This window comes from Saccoglossus kowalevskii, chromosome 9 (assembly GCF_978046115.1).
Source record: "Saccoglossus kowalevskii chromosome 9, keSacKowa6.1, whole genome shotgun sequence".
NCBI classification, from domain to species: domain Eukaryota; kingdom Metazoa; phylum Hemichordata; class Enteropneusta; family Harrimaniidae; genus Saccoglossus; species Saccoglossus kowalevskii.
Window position 1 is genome coordinate 3,354,865 of NC_140649.1, and position 18,048 is coordinate 3,372,912.

Below are 18,048 nucleotides of genomic sequence, written 5' to 3' on the forward strand. Positions count from 1 at the left end.
CTAAGTTTTAAACATTCCGTTATTTCATTATTTCCATTCAATTATACAAACTGAATAATTAAAACAAATTTGACAAACGGTTAGAAAAGATCTACCGTTAATATACTCATTCTGCGCTTGAAACTAGATTATTGCTTTGTTTTTTTGTAAAGCCGATTCAACTAGTGTTTACTAGTCCCAACGTCATTATTACAGAAACGATAAAGCGACGATTCAATTCAAAACTCTACATTCAAATGAATTTCTAACTTGTCCTAAATGTTATGTCGGACATAAATAAGACGTGTTAGGAAGAATGTCCGTGTATTTATCACGCGTTATTTTGCCAATTTTTCAGAATTCAATACGTATTTAGTTTAATGTTGCCGTTGTTACCACCCACGATGTTTCCTGGAACACAGCTACTCCGACCAAAAGTCGTTGGTGCAAATCACTGCATATTCTACATGTATAGACTCGAAAAAACTTAGCAGGTTTTGTGTTAAGATATTGTTACAGCGAATCGTGTGGACAACTTGATACTTTGCTGTGTATAGGACTATATTGGAACGTGGCGTTGCGCGATGTTAGAACATCATACTGCATCTATTTGTGTTTCCAAATATAACATCTAATCGTTATATTTCATTTAAAATGGATGATAAGATTTCTGTGAATGAATACTGAAATATTTGCTGCAAGGATTTTATTTTATGAAGAATCATACGATAATGCAATATTAAAAATGTATTTAAGCGTATTCATGTTCATGCAATATACTTAATCAAACACCAATTTTGAGTAGTTTCATAGTTATTTGCATATTATTACACCTACGTATCTTGTATAGCGTTCTCCAATCTGAGAATAATGTTATAGTGACTTCGCTGAACCATTATCCAGTTCCGCTCTGAGCAGTAATTGTACACTCGCTACTATTTAACTCAAGTAGGACTGACTGCTGTCCGTACAAGCAGTAACACAACATTCCATATGATATATGGCCAACATTAATCTCAACATTAATCTCAACAATACAAAGCTGACATCAGAACAAACAAGGCGCTCGTCGAGAAGAATCCCGTAATTAATTTGCTGACAGTAATACCCTACAAACGGTCCTCGAAAATAAATGTGTGATACGCCAGTGAACATGGAGAGTGTTGCAAGTTGAAGTCAATTTGAAATGACGAATTGGCACGACTTCCTCTCACATAGCTGGGCGTTATACGTGCTTCGCTAAATAAGAACACATGTTACCAATGTGACCGGTGTTCGAATTACTTCTTTTCTGGCGGAGTGTGTAAAACAGAGTTTGGGTTAGTGGCCTTGTGATAGCTATGGGGGCGATAGGGTCGGATGTCACGGAAGATCGGGTATCGACGATGTATCGCATGGCGTATATTAAGGCACCCACGTACCTTCCAATGTAAACCCGTTTACGGGCTTTTAGACAGATAAATCCTATTTAACAAATCCACGCTATGTATTATAAAACAGTTAAATAGAAGTGAACAGTTGACATTTGACGCTAAGTAAGAGAGATTGTATGTTTACATTATTACAAGTTTATATTCTCTCTAAACACTTTAAACAAAAACATTTGATGTCATGGTCGAATTTTTCGTGCACTGCGTTCCATCAAATATGGAGAGACATTTTGTTTACGGAGAAATACTATACTTTAAATTGGTGACATTGTGATGTATTAGTAGACACTGGTTTTGATCTTATTGTAACAGCAGGACGTTTCCTCTTTATTGATCATCCAATATTTTTAATGAAAATTTACCATGGGAACAAGACAGTAATTTATTCATCACGACTGTTAAATATTTGTGTTTCATTCATTCTTATAACATAAACAGTTGATATGTTAAACCTACCTCTGCTTCGAGAAATGCCCCCTTAGTGTACGTTCCACCACCATCGTAAGTAATCTTTGGCATTTCGTCGTTCAAAAGTGAACATTTATGAAGTATATCACTGGGGTTGCTGATGTGGTCAATCCGCAGTTTCACGCGATTCTTAGAGCTGAATGTGATCACGGCTACACGAGTTGCCCATTTCGCAACGGTGAAATCTGCTAATAACTTCTTAACGAATTTCAGCTCGTTAAAAAAGTTTTCCAATCCGACGCTAGACGAGCTATCCACAAGAAATACCAATTCAACCTGCTGGCCAACTGTATGCCTCAGCTTCTGTACTCGTTTTTTCAGTTGGTCTCCAAAAACTTCGATCTTTCCTCCCATACCCCGACGCCTTTCGTTTTGTCTAATTAGTTGTTCAATGGAGTTATCACTCGACAGAGAATATGAGAAAGACAGACGACTCCAGAAGACACAAAGTAAAACAACGACGATTACGTGAAATGTGACAGTCTTCATGGTGATAAGCGTCCGTCTAGTGCGTTCATGACATTGAGATCGATTAGAAATCTGAGCAAACGTCGCCGCACAGGAACAGGTTAAATATTTCGAGAAGACTTTTGTTTTCTTGTGTTGTCAGGCACCCGTTACTTTGCAAGCCAATGGATTCGTGGCAGTAGATCAGCCAAGCTAAATAAACTATCTCGTTTAGTTTGACACAATCGCACATAAATATACATCGACTTGAGCATACTTTTGTCAAATCAGTGTAAACTATCACTTCCCATTGTCTATTTGCAGGTCATGCTTTTTGACGGCTCATTTAGGCTCTATTTCGCGGCCACTTCATCGACCACTTTCCTGCTCAGCATTTTAAATTTAAATCTAATGTCGATACTTTTAGCGTACACCTAATACCTTAAGCAAATACTCAACTCCTAACAAAGTATATGTGCGTTCCCGGTAAAACAAAGACACCCGATACAAAACCGAATAAAATCCCTCTTTTCAGGAGCTATAGATATACTTTCCTTAATTTAAACCCAACCGGGGACAATATATATGACGCGTTTCAGACAGAAGAGTGATAATGTTTGGAAATTTGAGACTTGCGACTTGGAATAAACAAATAAATCTGGAATAGTTACATCAAGTATCCAACGGTGATGGCGCTGCGTATAAACACAATTACATGCAATTAAACACAACCCCGATTACTAATGTAGAACCAGCTGTGTATCAGGTCACTTACTTTACGAAAATAAGCTTTTAAAGTACTTTGACGAAGCATAATATACCAGTGTATCGAAATGATAATACGCATATGCATAAATGTCAAGAGAGGGCGCACATCCTGACGACCATTCATAGCGAAAAACAAAAACTAATAATTGTGGGAAACCAACCTACGATGGCGCTATGTATACGACAGTAATATTGTATCACACTTAATATATGTACGCAAACCCAAGAGTGGTTAAGGGACAAGATCATCGATTCTCATCAACCTTGCGATAGAGATTCTCTTCTGGTGCACTTTGTACAACATTGATTGAAAACACACTAGGAAATACGCCATCTCCATTTTCTTTATTACTTGGACGACTGCGGTCCAGCCAGATACCGACGACCAAAAACAGCCCTCGGGGATATGATTCCACAGCTAAGACTCAGTAAGCTCTACGGCAGATCCCACCATGCATCTCCATGGTGTTTGAACTGTGATTGGAGACAATCACACTTGACATTCTGCACTGGCTTGGGACATATTAACAATTAATCGGCACAATCTTAATGTTTATGCCTTCCTTCTGTTTTTCACTGATGTCGACATTCAGGAAACTGTGACTGTAAAACATTTCACACCAATGACAATGAAGGCCATGGTGTACTGGCTGAGTCAAGTTGGACTCTGTTGTGGTTTCTACGAGTTGACCACCCACTAGGCCTTACCACACAGGAGCGTGTCTGTGACATATTCACACCTATAGAATAACATGCTCAAATTGACATGTGGCTTTCAGAGCATCTGGTCAGCACCATGCTCAAGTTCCTCTGCAAGGGCACAATCCGGTTATATCAGAGCTATTGGGATGACGTATTACAATAATAATTGAATCAGAAAGCACCTTCTATGGTGGGTTATATATAACACGCTTTAAAACCTGTAAATCAGCCTAGGTACGAGCATTGGTCAGGACATTGTTATAGGCAGTACAGTCACGACATTTGTTTACATTTTTGCCAACCATCATGGGAATGTTTGATAACAAATGTCCAACACTGATCAGCAATAACTCGTGACAACCACACTACCAAAGCAGTCTTTATTGCTTATTAGCCATGATAGACATTCTTTTTGATAACCTTTGTAAGAGATGCAGACTTATCCTTTGTCAAAAACTAAGCCGACTAATCTTGTAGACTTATCTGCCCACCTTCCTACAGGTGTACCCTGTGTCTCATGCATGTGCTGAGACATTTCTGGTGCTGCATACAGGAGAAATCCAACACTCAAGTGTAGATGAATGTCTCTGCATAGCAGCATCACTCTATCTAGATTGGTCTTGGAGACCATTATGAATGCTTATGCAAAATCAGTCATCACCCAGTGAGGTCATACTCTAAAATGCTTGATTCAAGGGGAATCTCACTGACATTCAGTGGCCGAGTCACTATTGATCTTGGGCTTGCCCAAGGTTACTGGATATCACAGAACTCTCATTTCCTACTACCGTAAGAACCTCATCCCTCAAGTTAGTGCAGGACGTCAGAGGCTATACCCTATTGCTGTGGGCACAGGATTACAGACAGTGATTGCTTGCCATATTTCATGTCTAACATTTTCTTACATGACCAACTGTGGATTCTCAATAGCCCTGCCTATTTGATTGCTTTTTTGGTTCTTAAGTCCAAAAATTCCAATATCTCACGGTGATAACACCCTATTTGCTTAGCTCAGACAATAATCTAACAAGCAACCACTCGGTTAGCAATGCACATTTCAATTATAGAATTGAAGATATCATCACAAAATGAACACATCTGAGAGATCCACCTATATGTATAATATCAAAACAATCAGACTTATGGTTTTAAAAAGAAGACAAAAATATAGTTAGTATCAAAGCAATCAGGCTTGTAGTTTTCAAGAAGAAGCAAAAAAAGTTGACATGAACAACAACTGACAATCACTCATATGATAAGCTCCACTTGACAAAGTCGACAGCAGAGCTAAAAAATTAGTGCTAGTAATTGGCTAATAATCAAATGAACTAAAGCAGTTTTTTTATTTCATGCAAACTTATAAAAAGTTCTGTCCCCACAAGGCAAGCCTGAAAGTTATGAAGTAATTATCTACACATGAAAATGATCATGAAAACACATAACAAGGTTTTATCAAAAGTCATATTTATTCAACAATAATACTGCAAGTTTTTTCAGTAAAATATCTCTATCCAACATGCATAAAAAACAGAAACATTTCGTAGAAAGGTGGTACATTGCTATGGTTACAATTAAACGCATCTTAAAATGGTATCTTCACTCCTATTCTTTTAACACTGGGGCAGTAAGAGTTGGTGCAGTATCTAGTGCAAGATAAGAGCAGTGGAGGTTTTAATTGGGATTGTGCCTTCTGGAGGTACATGTATGTTAATGAATTTGAAAGCTCTGTGATATCCTACATTGTAACTACTGTACATGTATATATAGAGGACATAGGTTCTGGTACAGTGACACATCTTTTTTTTCTTCTCAATTTCATATTATTCTGGCAGAAACCATGGAAAAGTTGTTAGTGGGTCCTTTTATAAAAAATAGTACATCTACAACATAGATAACATAGTCAAAAACATTTTCGATTATCATTTACTCAAATGCATATGCATCTATTTTGGGTTTTTGTGCATTGTTAATGTTGTTTGTGCATTTTTAAATACCGGTACTATTGTGTGATCTGTTAACTCGTGGCATAAGTTTTCCTATGTGATACTCAGATTTATGAATACGATTTTTTGTTAAAATCTGTACAATCAATTTTTCATCTTAGAGTTTAGAGTACTGTAGTTAATTGTGGCAATTTTCAGCAAGTTCATATGTTGGAGACTTACAAACATGAGAGTTTTAATAAACAAATAAACTTGGATGTATGGGAACATTTACGATTCAAAGAAAGGAAATCTAACACCACTTCAAACATTTGTTTTGATGTAATTATAGACCTCTAATCTTTGCACCAAGTAAACCAATTTTTTGAACAATACATTAATTATATTTAATTACATTGTATGTAATCAATTTTAATTTACAAAAAAAACAACGTGTGGAATAAACCATTTTGGAATGGGAGAGGCAACATGATACTAGGGTGACATTTTAATATATCAAAGTAAGTGTGAAGTAAAGTTTTAATAAAGATGATAATCATAAAAATTATATGAATAATTTGCAACAAGATAGAATATGGTCTTAATAATCTAATAAAGTAAATACAAATCTTAAACAAGCACCCTCTCGACTGAGATAGCTCCGCTATTAGCAATGCACATTTCAATTAGAAAACTGAAGATTAGAAAATGAACAAATCTGAGAGAGGTCTACCTGAGATACTTACATGTATAATATCAAAGCAATCAGACTTACGATTTTTAACAAGGAGTCGAAAATATCACTTTTTACCAAAATGACAAAAATATTCATCAAAATTAGAGAATTAAAGATTATCATCATGAAATGAACAACTGTAAGGGAGGTCTGCCCAAGATACATATACACCAAGTATCAAAGCAATAAGAATTGTAGTTTTAAAGAAGAAGTCACGAAAGTAAAAGGTTGGCACGGGCGACGACGGATGCTGACGGACAATCATTCATACGATAAGCTCCGCTCGACAAAATTGACAGCGGAGCTAAAAAGTGCTAGATAAATAAAGCCTGATTAAAATCATCAAATGTATATGGCAGTCTACTCTTCAAAACTTAAGTTTTTTTATTCTTGATCTTTATGTCAATTTCATTAGCACTTTGTATGACACTTATAATGACTGATTCATTTTTAACACGCACGAGCACACATGCACGCACGCACGTACACACACACACACACACACACACACACACACACACACACACACACACACCCATACTTGTATTGCAATATGTTCCAAGGACTTCATTGGATTAACTTTTAATATAGTTGAATTAACTTTTAATATAGTTGCGATATGAACTCGATTAAAACGCGTTCCTATATAGGGTTGCGTTTTAATTGGAGTTTAATTAAACTCAATTACAATGCAATACAATGGAGAATTGCATTTTAATTAGGTTTAATTAAACAAGAGTTGAATATCCCGTGACTGAACATAGAAATGTTTGCGAAGCTTAGGTTTAGTATCGGGGTAAGGTATGGTACAATTATATTAATATTAATATAACGTGAACCATACCTTCCCCCGATACTAAACCTAAGCTACGCAAAACGTATTAATAATCGAATTAACTATTAATATAAATTATGTTTTCCGAGGACTATGAAAAAGGTCCTCGGAATGTGTGTATGTCCTCGGAAGTAGCCATATATATGTATTTTTGTCCTCGCAACATATAGCAATCCAAGTACACCCAAACACACACACACACACACACACACACACACACACAAAGAAGCATACATGTATATGTGAAAGAAATAGAAGTCAAAGTAACGGAAGATTATAATAAGTAAAAAATTAAAAGAAACAAGGAATTGCATGAGTGCATGAGGCACCTAGACATCCTGGTGCATAGACACACACCTGCTTATCTATTTATACAAGTCTCACAGAGTATAAAGCATTTCTACATATACTAGTATAAGTTGCATTCATAAAATATACAAAATGACAGAATAAATGAAATATTACTGGTAACATCAGACTGATTGCAATATATGATTTCAAAGCTGATTGACAGTCATAGCATTTCATGCACTACAATGAATGTTTTTCCCAGCAATCTAGAGAACATCCAAGTAAATCTAACTAAAACATTTGAGAAAGAGACATTTACAACAACGAAAAACATGTTTGTGTTTAAAATTTCCCGCTGCAGTGAACATGTACACAGTCAGAATTCCTGAAAAATTTCCATAATAATATATTTTTTTTTATTTTAAGTAAATGTAAATGAACTCCAACTTTTACACATAATAATATAAACTAATTCCTTCTAAAAATGGAAGTACTTTGATTTCACAAACATGCATAAAAATATAAAATAAAATATGGCACAATTTTAGGAAACAACCACCCCTCCTCACCCCAGCCACCCCACAAACATCAATCCATTTCTCATCCCTGAATTTTTACAGCTGATCACCCATGCAATAATGGTTTGATCCAAAATGTTAAAACATCTCTGCAATCGGAATAGTTTGTCCCAATTTGTTGTAAATTTAAAATAAACTTTAGTATAGGTTTTGAAGAGACAGCTTTGTTACAATTCAATACATAAAGAAATATCAAAATTACTAGAAATATAGATTGACTATGTCTACCATTTTTCATTTTCATCACCTATCTTTTTTTTCTTCTTTTTTCTGTAGATATATTGGAGTTACAAACGATGGTTTATATTTCCTGCAAATAAAGCATAAAACGTCATCAATATTATGAACTTCATTTATTTAAAAACTGTCTTTTGTGCCAAATTGATATCTTGAAAACTCAATATTTGAAAATGATATTTTGGTGGAAAAAAAAATTGTCAATTATGGCATAGGACATAGGAATACTAGTATGCAAATTTATTTTATGCAGTACCATTTAGCACTTATCATGACTACTTACGAGTACTGTGAAGCAGGATCACCAATGATAAACAAATGATTCTTCTTCATAAACATTCTCCATGTAGCTTTGTGGTATCCACGCACATCCAGATCCCAAATGTGAAAACACTAACAACAACAAGTATGGAAACATTGTTTAGTTGAGTTATTTCAAGTAACTGAGAGAAAAAAGTAGTCGCATTACATAAAGTTTGAACAGTCAAAACATGTCAGAGATATGACTCCAAAAGAGAATCACTAAAAGAAAATGGCCACCACACAGCCATTTTGTGTCTGATTTGACAAACAAAATGATGTGCATTAAATCAATTGCTGTATTAAGGTAGCGAGACTATTATTTGCATACTTGTTTTCATCTTCTAATTGTGACTAAATGACTACAAATAGACCCGGGAAAGTATATATTTTTAGAATCGCCAGACTTCAAGCTTTTCACAAGTGTATTTTGCATGCCCGTATCTGCATTCTACGACGCGTTACTCAATCAAAGGTGAAAAATTACTTTTTCTGTAAAAAAAATAATTACGCATTTACGCTGGCGATAAGAAGTATTTTTTTCACTTTTCCTAGTTGTTCAATAGTCTAGTAAATTGAATGTGTCTGGTCAGTTTTATTCAAGCAACGCGTTTTAAAAAATAGTGTGCTGAATTTCAATTACTGTTTTAGTCACATTGCCCCCAACTCAAACCACAACTCGTTGGTAAATAATCGATGAAATAGTTTGTCTGGACACATTCAAGTTCCTCTCATTGTCACCTTAAAGCTGTGAAAATTTGGTGTTAATCCGACGACAATAAGTATACGTTATTTTTTGTTAAAGACCTTGTATTTTGAAAAACATAAACTCCTAGAAAACGTCCATGAAGTAACAGCAAAGATTTTCAAGCTTGTTTATCGGCACAATCAATTTGTTTTCCCATCAAGGTCTGTTTTACCATGTGTAGGGGCATCCAAATGTGTAAGGCTATTAGAAACCAAAAAATAAAGGAATGGGATAGCTATAATTGGATAAATTCGGCATATGAAAACATCAAAATCAATGATTTTTTTTCAGTGGCTGTGTGACCTTGTGTCTGACACATTCATATGCAAATGACTAATCTGTGAAACAAACAGGGGCGGAGACAAACCACTCGAATGTTTGGAAACACTCATTGTGTGTCAGATAGCTACTGATAACACATCCTAACATTGCTTTGTCTTGAGTTTATCTTTGAAATTTATAGGCACACAGATTAAACCTGTATTGTTGATTTTGGAAAACACTACTGAGGCTGCCTTGCTTCCCTTCAGAAAATATACATTTTAACCAACTTACATGACATTCTATGTTATGTTGACTTTATCATATGAAAGTTTATAGTGCATTTCATCAATTAATAAATAAATGTGAAAATTGTAATTTTCAACACAAATAATAGTCTCGCTACCTTAAACTATCAATCGTACTTTTCTGATTTTTATTTTTCAATCTGATCCAAAAAACATGCATTGTCCAATATCATCCAAAGTTTGTTCCAAGCTTGACAAAAAATAAACTGTTAATGTGTCATCAGTGAAGGTAACAAAGAGCATAACAACATTGAACCTTCATGAACATTAATCTCATAACATGTTCCACTCACCTTGGCTAACTCTGTCCAAGTTTCATAATCTTGTTCATGTGACATTTTTATGTACATGACATAAGTCTCCCCTGTAGTGTCGGGGACAAAATCTTCCTTGCATGGTGATTTAGTGTGATCTAGTACTGTTGCTTTGCTGATTAACGCATTCATCTCAGTTTCATATGCATCTTTCTTCAGTGCCTTTAAGTTTTTAAGTTTGACATGTGGAACTGTGTTGAGAGGATGTTTCTTAAAATATAAATCCTAAGTTGGAGAGAAAGTAAGAAATTTATTTTTACAATACATAGACATACCATATCATCAAGCTTACATGTATCACATGTTATCACCATGGTGACAGTATCCATAACTATTATGGTATAATATGAAACTCACCTGAAAGTATGAATTCATGTTTATTCCTGTTGAACCAAAATGATAAGTTCTTGAAATATCTGGAACCACACATTCTCTATTCTTCCGGATATCTGGTAATCTCATCCACATGTCCCAGTCCCACAACTGAATAACAAAAGAATTGAATAAATCAAAGGAAGTTTAGAAAGAACTCACGTGTGCTGAGAGTATTGAAGAAACATTAAAATTAATTCAAAATTACTTGTACATGAGATATTGATGGAAAAGCTGAAAACTAATTATGTAAATCAGGTAACTAATATGAACAGAACAGAACAAAAAAATTATGAATTATTATGCTAATTAGAGAATTAATATTAATCAAAATTAATCAGGCCTGTCTATTGTCCTAGAGCAATTATGTACCAAATTTTATTCAAATGTGATGATCATTAATTGAGATATCAGTGTTAATTAATTATGTTAATTAGGTGATTAATAAGCATAAATATTTACCAAAAACTAATTAGGTTTCTGCATAGTTCTCTTTAAAAGTTTCATTAAAATCCAATTTGTGGTTCTTTATATATCAGTGGAACATTATGCAAATTAGGTAATTAATATCCAATTAAAACTAATCAGGTGTCTGCATAATCCTAAAAGATCTATGTAGCAAGTCTCATTGAAATATGATTACTACTTGATATATCAAAAGCTGAAAATTAATTAATTTATGCAAATTAGGTAATTAATATGTACTCATATTACCCTAAAAACTATCAGGTCTGTGCAGTGTCCTATGACATCTATGTACCAAGTGTCATTGAAATGTGATGATTACTACTTGAAATATCAAAAGCTGAAAATTAATTAATTATGCAAATTAGCTAATTAATATATACTGATATTACCCTAAAAACTATCAGGTCTGTGCAGTGTCCTATGACATCTATGTATCAAATTTCATTGAAATATGATTACTACTTGAAATATCAAAAGCTGAAAATTAATTAATTATGCAAATTAGGTAATTAATATGTACTCGTATTACCCTAAAAACTATCAGGTCTGTGCAGTGTCCTATGACATCTATGTACATGTACCAAGTGTCATTGAAATGTGATGATTACTACTTAAAATATCAAAAGCTGAAAATTAATTAATTATGCAAATTAGCTAATTAATATATACTGATATTACCCTAAAAACTATCAGGTCTGTGCAATGTCCTATGACATCTATGTACCAAGTGTCATTGAAATGTAATGATTACTCCTTGAAATATCAAAAGCTGAAAATTAATTAATTATGCAAATTAGGTAATTAATATGTACTCATATTACCCTAAAAACTATCAGGTCTGTGCAGCGTCCTATGACATCTATGCACCAAGTGTCATTGAAATGTGATGATTACTACTTGAAATATCAAAAGCTGAAAATTAATTAATTATGCAAATTAGCTAATTAATATATACTGATATTACCCTAAAAACTATCAGGTTTGTGCAGTGTCCTATGACATCTATGTACCAAGTTTTATTGAAATGTGATGATTAGTAGCCGAAAATTTATTAATCATTATGCAAATTAGGTAATTAATATTGCACAGATTTTTACCCAAAACTAATCAAATCTGCACATTAGTTTGGAGCATCTGTGTGCCAAGTTTCATCAAAATCCAATGAGTGGTTCTTTAGATATCAGTGGAACAGCCATGGAACAGCTAAAAATCAGCTAATTATCATGCAAATTAGGTAATTAATATGCATGTATTTTTACCAAAACCTAATCAAATCTGCACATTGGCCCAGAGCATCTATGCACCAAGTTTCATCAAAAACTGATGTATGGTTCTTGAGATATCAGTGGAACAGACGGACACACACACACACACACACACACACACACACATACACATAGAGACACACTAACTGCAAAGACTCCCTTTTTGTGCTTCGCACATGGGAGTCAAAAATTACTGCCATGTACATAAACAAACACCATCCAAGGAAAACTAAAGACCAAAAGGACAGAAACAATTGTTGAATGTGGTTTATAAACTATGTTGTGTATGTGTAAGTTCTTTGAAACCAGTCTAGAAAAACTGATTAAATTTGGTGGCGAAACCAATTAATTTTAAATTAAATAATTAAGTAATATTGATTTGAAAAAATGCTATTCTGGAACTACTTTAGGTTGACTTTATTACAGGTGCATGTAACAGGTAGGTAGATGATATATTTTTAGATATTGCGACATTTTGTATAATAAACTTTGCTTCATTTCTTGGTCCTGTGACTCATTGGTGTGGTGCTGCATTTGATTCCTAAACATTCAAACATGTGCCATTATTTTTTTTATACAGAATTTGTACTTGTTCTCACAGAGATTATAAATCATAAATTATATTCAGATTTTCTGAAAATCGTCCCTATATTTTTAGGGGTGGTGGTGGTGAGTGGAATCCTGGTAAGACTAAATTAGTTTTATTTTTTGTGATGTAGTCAAATGTCAAACTGTCTGAAAGTGACAGATGTTTGTGACATTCATCTTGGGAAATCCGGCACAGACAATCTTTTTATTCCCATGGGTACATTATTGTATGTGGTGTTTAAGTGACAGATATTGAATTATTATAAGTATTATGAAAAAAGTTCAAAACCTTTATGTATTTTTAAATTAACTACAATTGCAGGACCAGGAAATTTTTTTCAGTTTTTCCTAGTATAAGTGTAATGTTATCAACCAAGGTTTCCTGTAACATAGTAAACATTTGTTGTATTGGTAGAATGCAATACCTTTTCTGGAGTCGGCCATTTTGGTTCTAATTCTTCTTTGTACAGTTTTCGTTTCAAGATCCATCCTAGTCCTGGCATGGTTTCTACTCTGTATAGCAACGCTGGATCCTCACACGTATGCTCATAACCCTGCGATGAGAAACAACATGAATATCAACATTTCAGTTATAGGCTAATACTTTAAAATTAAATTTCGCTGAAAAGATATTTTGGGTATTTTGTATGGAATTATTTTTCACTGATTTCTGACAAGTTGAATGTAAATATAGGAAAAAAGGTATATTCGCTGGATATTTTTTGCACTGAATCATTCCTTCAGTGAAATAAGCGAAAATTAATTCCAAATGAAAATAAAGTATTTTACAGTACTCTCTTTTATGACTGAGCTCTGAGATGATCAACAAAAACAGGTGACTATTATGGATACTATATACTGAGGATGTGTAGGTCAAAGTTCAAAACATAACAAAACAACTGTAATACATTGCAGATAATAAAACATGCCATGATATGCCTCAGATACAATGGTGTATATGATATGCCTCAGATACAATGGTGTATATGATATGCCATAGATACAATGGTGTATATGATATGCCTCAGATACAATGGTGTATATGATATGCCTCAGATACAATGGTGTATATGACATGCCTCAGATACAATGTTGTATATGACATGCCTCAGATACAATGGTGTATATGACATGCCTCAGATACAATGGTGTATATGACATGCCTCAGATACAATGGTGTATATGATATGCCTCAGATACAATGGTGTATATGATATGCCTCAGATACAATGGTGTATATGATATGCCTCAGATACAATGGTGTATATGATATGCCTCAGATACAATGGTGTATATGACATGCCTCAGATACAATGGTGTATATGACATGCCTCAGATACAATGGTGTATATGATATGCCTCAGATACAATGGTGTATATGATATGCCTCAGATACAATGGTGTATATGATATGCCTCAGATACAATGGTGTATATGATATGCCTCAGATACAATGGTGTATATGACATGCCTCAGATACAATGGTGTATATGACATGCCTCAGATACAATGGTGTATATGATATGCCTCAGATACAATGGTGTATATGATATGCCTCAGATACAATGGTGTATATGATATGCCTCAGATACAATGGTGTATATGATATGCCTCAGATACAATGGTGTATATGATATGCCTCAGATACAATGGTGTATATGATATGCCTCAGATACAATGGTGTATATGACATGCCTCAGATACAATGGTGTATATGACATGCCTCAGATACAATGGTGTATATGATATGCCTCAGATACAATGGTGTATATGATATGCCTCAGATACAATGGTGTATATGATATGCCTTAGATACAATGGTGTATATGATATGCCTCAGATACAATGGTGTATATGATATGCCTCAGATACAATGGTGTATATGATATGCCTCAGATACAATGGTGTATATGATATGCCTCAGATACAATGGTGTATATGATATGCCTCAGATACAATGGTGTTTATGATATGCCTCAGATACAATGGTGTTTATGATATGCCTCAGATACAATGGTGTATATGACATGCCTCAGATACAATGGTGTATATGACATGCCTCAGATACAATGGTGTATATGATATGCCTCAGATACAATGGTGTATATGATATGCCTCAGATACAATGGTGTATATGATATGCCTCAGATACAATGGTGTATATGATATGCCTCAGATACAATGGTGTATATGACATGCCTCAGATACAATGGTGTATATGACATGCCTCAGATACAATGGTGTATATGACATGCCTCAGATACAATGGTGTATATGACATGCCTCAGATACAATGGTGTATATGACATGCCTCAGATACAATGGTGTATATGATATGCCTCAGATACAATGGTGTATATGATATGCCTCAGATACAATGGTGTATATGATATGCCTCAGATACAATGGTGTATATGATATGCCTCAGATACAATGGTGTATATGATATGCCTCAGATACAATGGTGTATATGATATGCCTCAGATACAATGGTGTATATGATATGCCTCAGATACAATGGTGTATATGATATGCCTCAGATACAATGGTGTATATGATATGCCTCAGATACAATGGTGTATATGATATGCCTCAGATACAATGGTGTATATGATATGCCTCAGATACAATGGTGTATATGATATGCCTCAGATACAATGGTGTATATGATATGCCTCAGATACAATGGTGTATATGATATGCCTCAGATACAATGGTGTATATGATATGCCTCAGATACAATGGTGTATATGATATGCCTCAGATACAATGGTGTATATGATATGCCTCAGATACAATGGTGTATATGATATGCCTCAGATACAATGGTGTATATGATATGCCTCAGATACAATGGTGTATATGATATGCCTCAGATACAATGGTGTATATGATATGCCTCAGATACAATGGTGTATATGATATGCCTCAGATACAATGGTGTATATGATATGCCTCAGATACAATGGTGTATATGATATGCCTCAGATACAATGGTGTATATGATATGCCTCAGATACAATGGTGTATATGATATGCCTCAGATACAATGGTGTATATGATATGCCTCAGATACAATGGTGTATATGACATGCCTCAGATACAATGGTGTATATGACATGCCTCAGATACAATGGTGTATATGACATGCCTCAGATACAATGGTGTATATGATATGCCTCAGATACAATGGTGTATATGATATGCCTCAGATACAATGGTGTATATGATATGCCTCAGATACAATGGTGTATATGATATGCCTCAGATACAATGGTGTATATGACATGCCTCAGATACAATGGTGTATATGACATGCCTCAGATACAATGGTGTATATGACATGCCTCAGATACAATGGTGTATATGATATGCCTCAGATACAATGGTGTATATGATATGCCTCAGATACAATGGTGTATATGATATGCCTCAGATACAATGGTGTATATGACATGCCTCAGATACAATGGTGTATATGACATGCCTCAGATACAATGGTGTATATGACATGCCTCAGATACAATGGTGTATATGACATGCCTCAGATACAATGGTGTATATGACATGCCTCAGATACAATGGTGTATATGACATGCCTCAGATACAATGGTGTATATGATATGCCTCAGATACAATGGTGTATATGACATGCCTCAGATACAATGGTGTATATGATATGCCTCAGATACAATGGTGTATATGATATGCCTCAGATACAATGGTGTATATGATATGCCTCAGATACAATGGTGTATATGATATGCCTCAGATACAATGGTGTATATGATATGCCTCAGATACAATGGTGTATATGATATGCCTCAGATACAATGGTGTATATGATATGCCTCAGATACAATGGTGTATATGATATGCCTCAGATACAATGGTGTTTATGATATGCCTCAGATACAATGGTGTTTATGATATGCCTCAGATACAATGGTGTATATGACATGCCTCAGATACAATGGTGTATATGATATGCCTCAGATACAATGGTGTACATGATATGCCTCAGATACAATGGTGTATATGACATACACAATTTATTTCTCATTCATTAATAATGCAGGATATTTGCTGTATTTTTTTCTTGATACAGTATTGTTAACAAACAAACAATCTAACCTGATCATTCCATGCTGAAATACAATATATACTGTCGTCTTCTTCAAGAAGGTGAACTGTTTGACTAAAATAACTGCAAAATAAAGATATTAAAATTCATTTCAAGAAGTGCAAAATATTTTTGTTTCTACTGATTGATTTTATTGATTGTTAACTTGCAACACTTGCACTCATATCAAGTGATGACAAAACGCATGTCACAGATGCAGGCTGGTGTTTACCATACCTGAAAAAATCTTCCGATACATCCAAGTCTTCCTCTAAAATAATTGTATATTTGGCATCCTGTTAAAGAAATAGAAATGTATTGGTTTATTGACATTTAAATTGTAAACCACCATACTAACACTAACACCAGTCACGTTGTTGACCTATACAGTACAACGTACAGTGCTCGTGAAAGCTTTGGCTTCACTTCAGCATCAGCTTCGCATCATTATGGCATAGTTATGGCTTCATCGTTGCATCAATGTCGCGATATTAAAAAGTTGAGGCGGTTATCGCTTCACTTCATTTTGGCCTTATTATGGCGACAATGTGGCATCAGCATCGCTTCATCAAACAAAGAAGTACAGTACTCATTTCGCCCAACCTCCCACCCACTTCCACTTCCATCGTTCGCTTTTGCGATCGTTTGTTGCTTGTTGAATTTGACCGGACAATTTCCGCTTTATTTTTGACCGTGCAACAAATTTTTCTGGTTTTCATAGATCACTGTTACTAGTTTAGTAACCGTGCATAGATGTTGAACAAGTTCAAATACTTTTTGTTTTAACTATCTATAATTGTATGCACGCAATCTGACCCTTTGACCTAAATTTGGCTGGAATTGAATATTTTTAGACACTATTCTGATGTGACTCACTGCTACAAAATGTATTTCAACAGAAGTACGAC

At 34.6% G+C, this 18,048-nt stretch overlaps 1 protein-coding gene across 3 annotated transcripts in view; it reads right to left on the reverse strand.

Moving 5' to 3' along the window:
- Positions 1 to 5,241: 5,241 nt before the first annotated feature.
- LOC100366886 (protein O-linked-mannose beta-1,2-N-acetylglucosaminyltransferase 1-like) overlaps positions 5,242 to 18,048 on the reverse strand; it is a 156,811-nt gene continuing 144,004 nt past the window's right edge. For all 3 annotated transcript variants that reach the window (XM_085503057.1, XM_085503058.1, XM_085503059.1), the window contains 7 exons: positions 17,378 to 17,436; positions 17,152 to 17,224; positions 13,443 to 13,571; positions 10,682 to 10,807; positions 10,304 to 10,549; positions 8,677 to 8,786; positions 5,242 to 8,466 (listed from right to left, as the gene is read on the reverse strand). In XM_085503057.1, the coding sequence (XP_085359183.1) occupies positions 8,400 to 8,466; positions 8,677 to 8,786; positions 10,304 to 10,549; positions 10,682 to 10,807; positions 13,443 to 13,571; positions 17,152 to 17,224; positions 17,378 to 17,436 (810 nt within the window). In that variant the 3' untranslated portion in view covers positions 5,242 to 8,399. The remainder of the gene's footprint in view (positions 8,467 to 8,676; positions 8,787 to 10,303; positions 10,550 to 10,681; positions 10,808 to 13,442; positions 13,572 to 17,151; positions 17,225 to 17,377; positions 17,437 to 18,048) is intronic.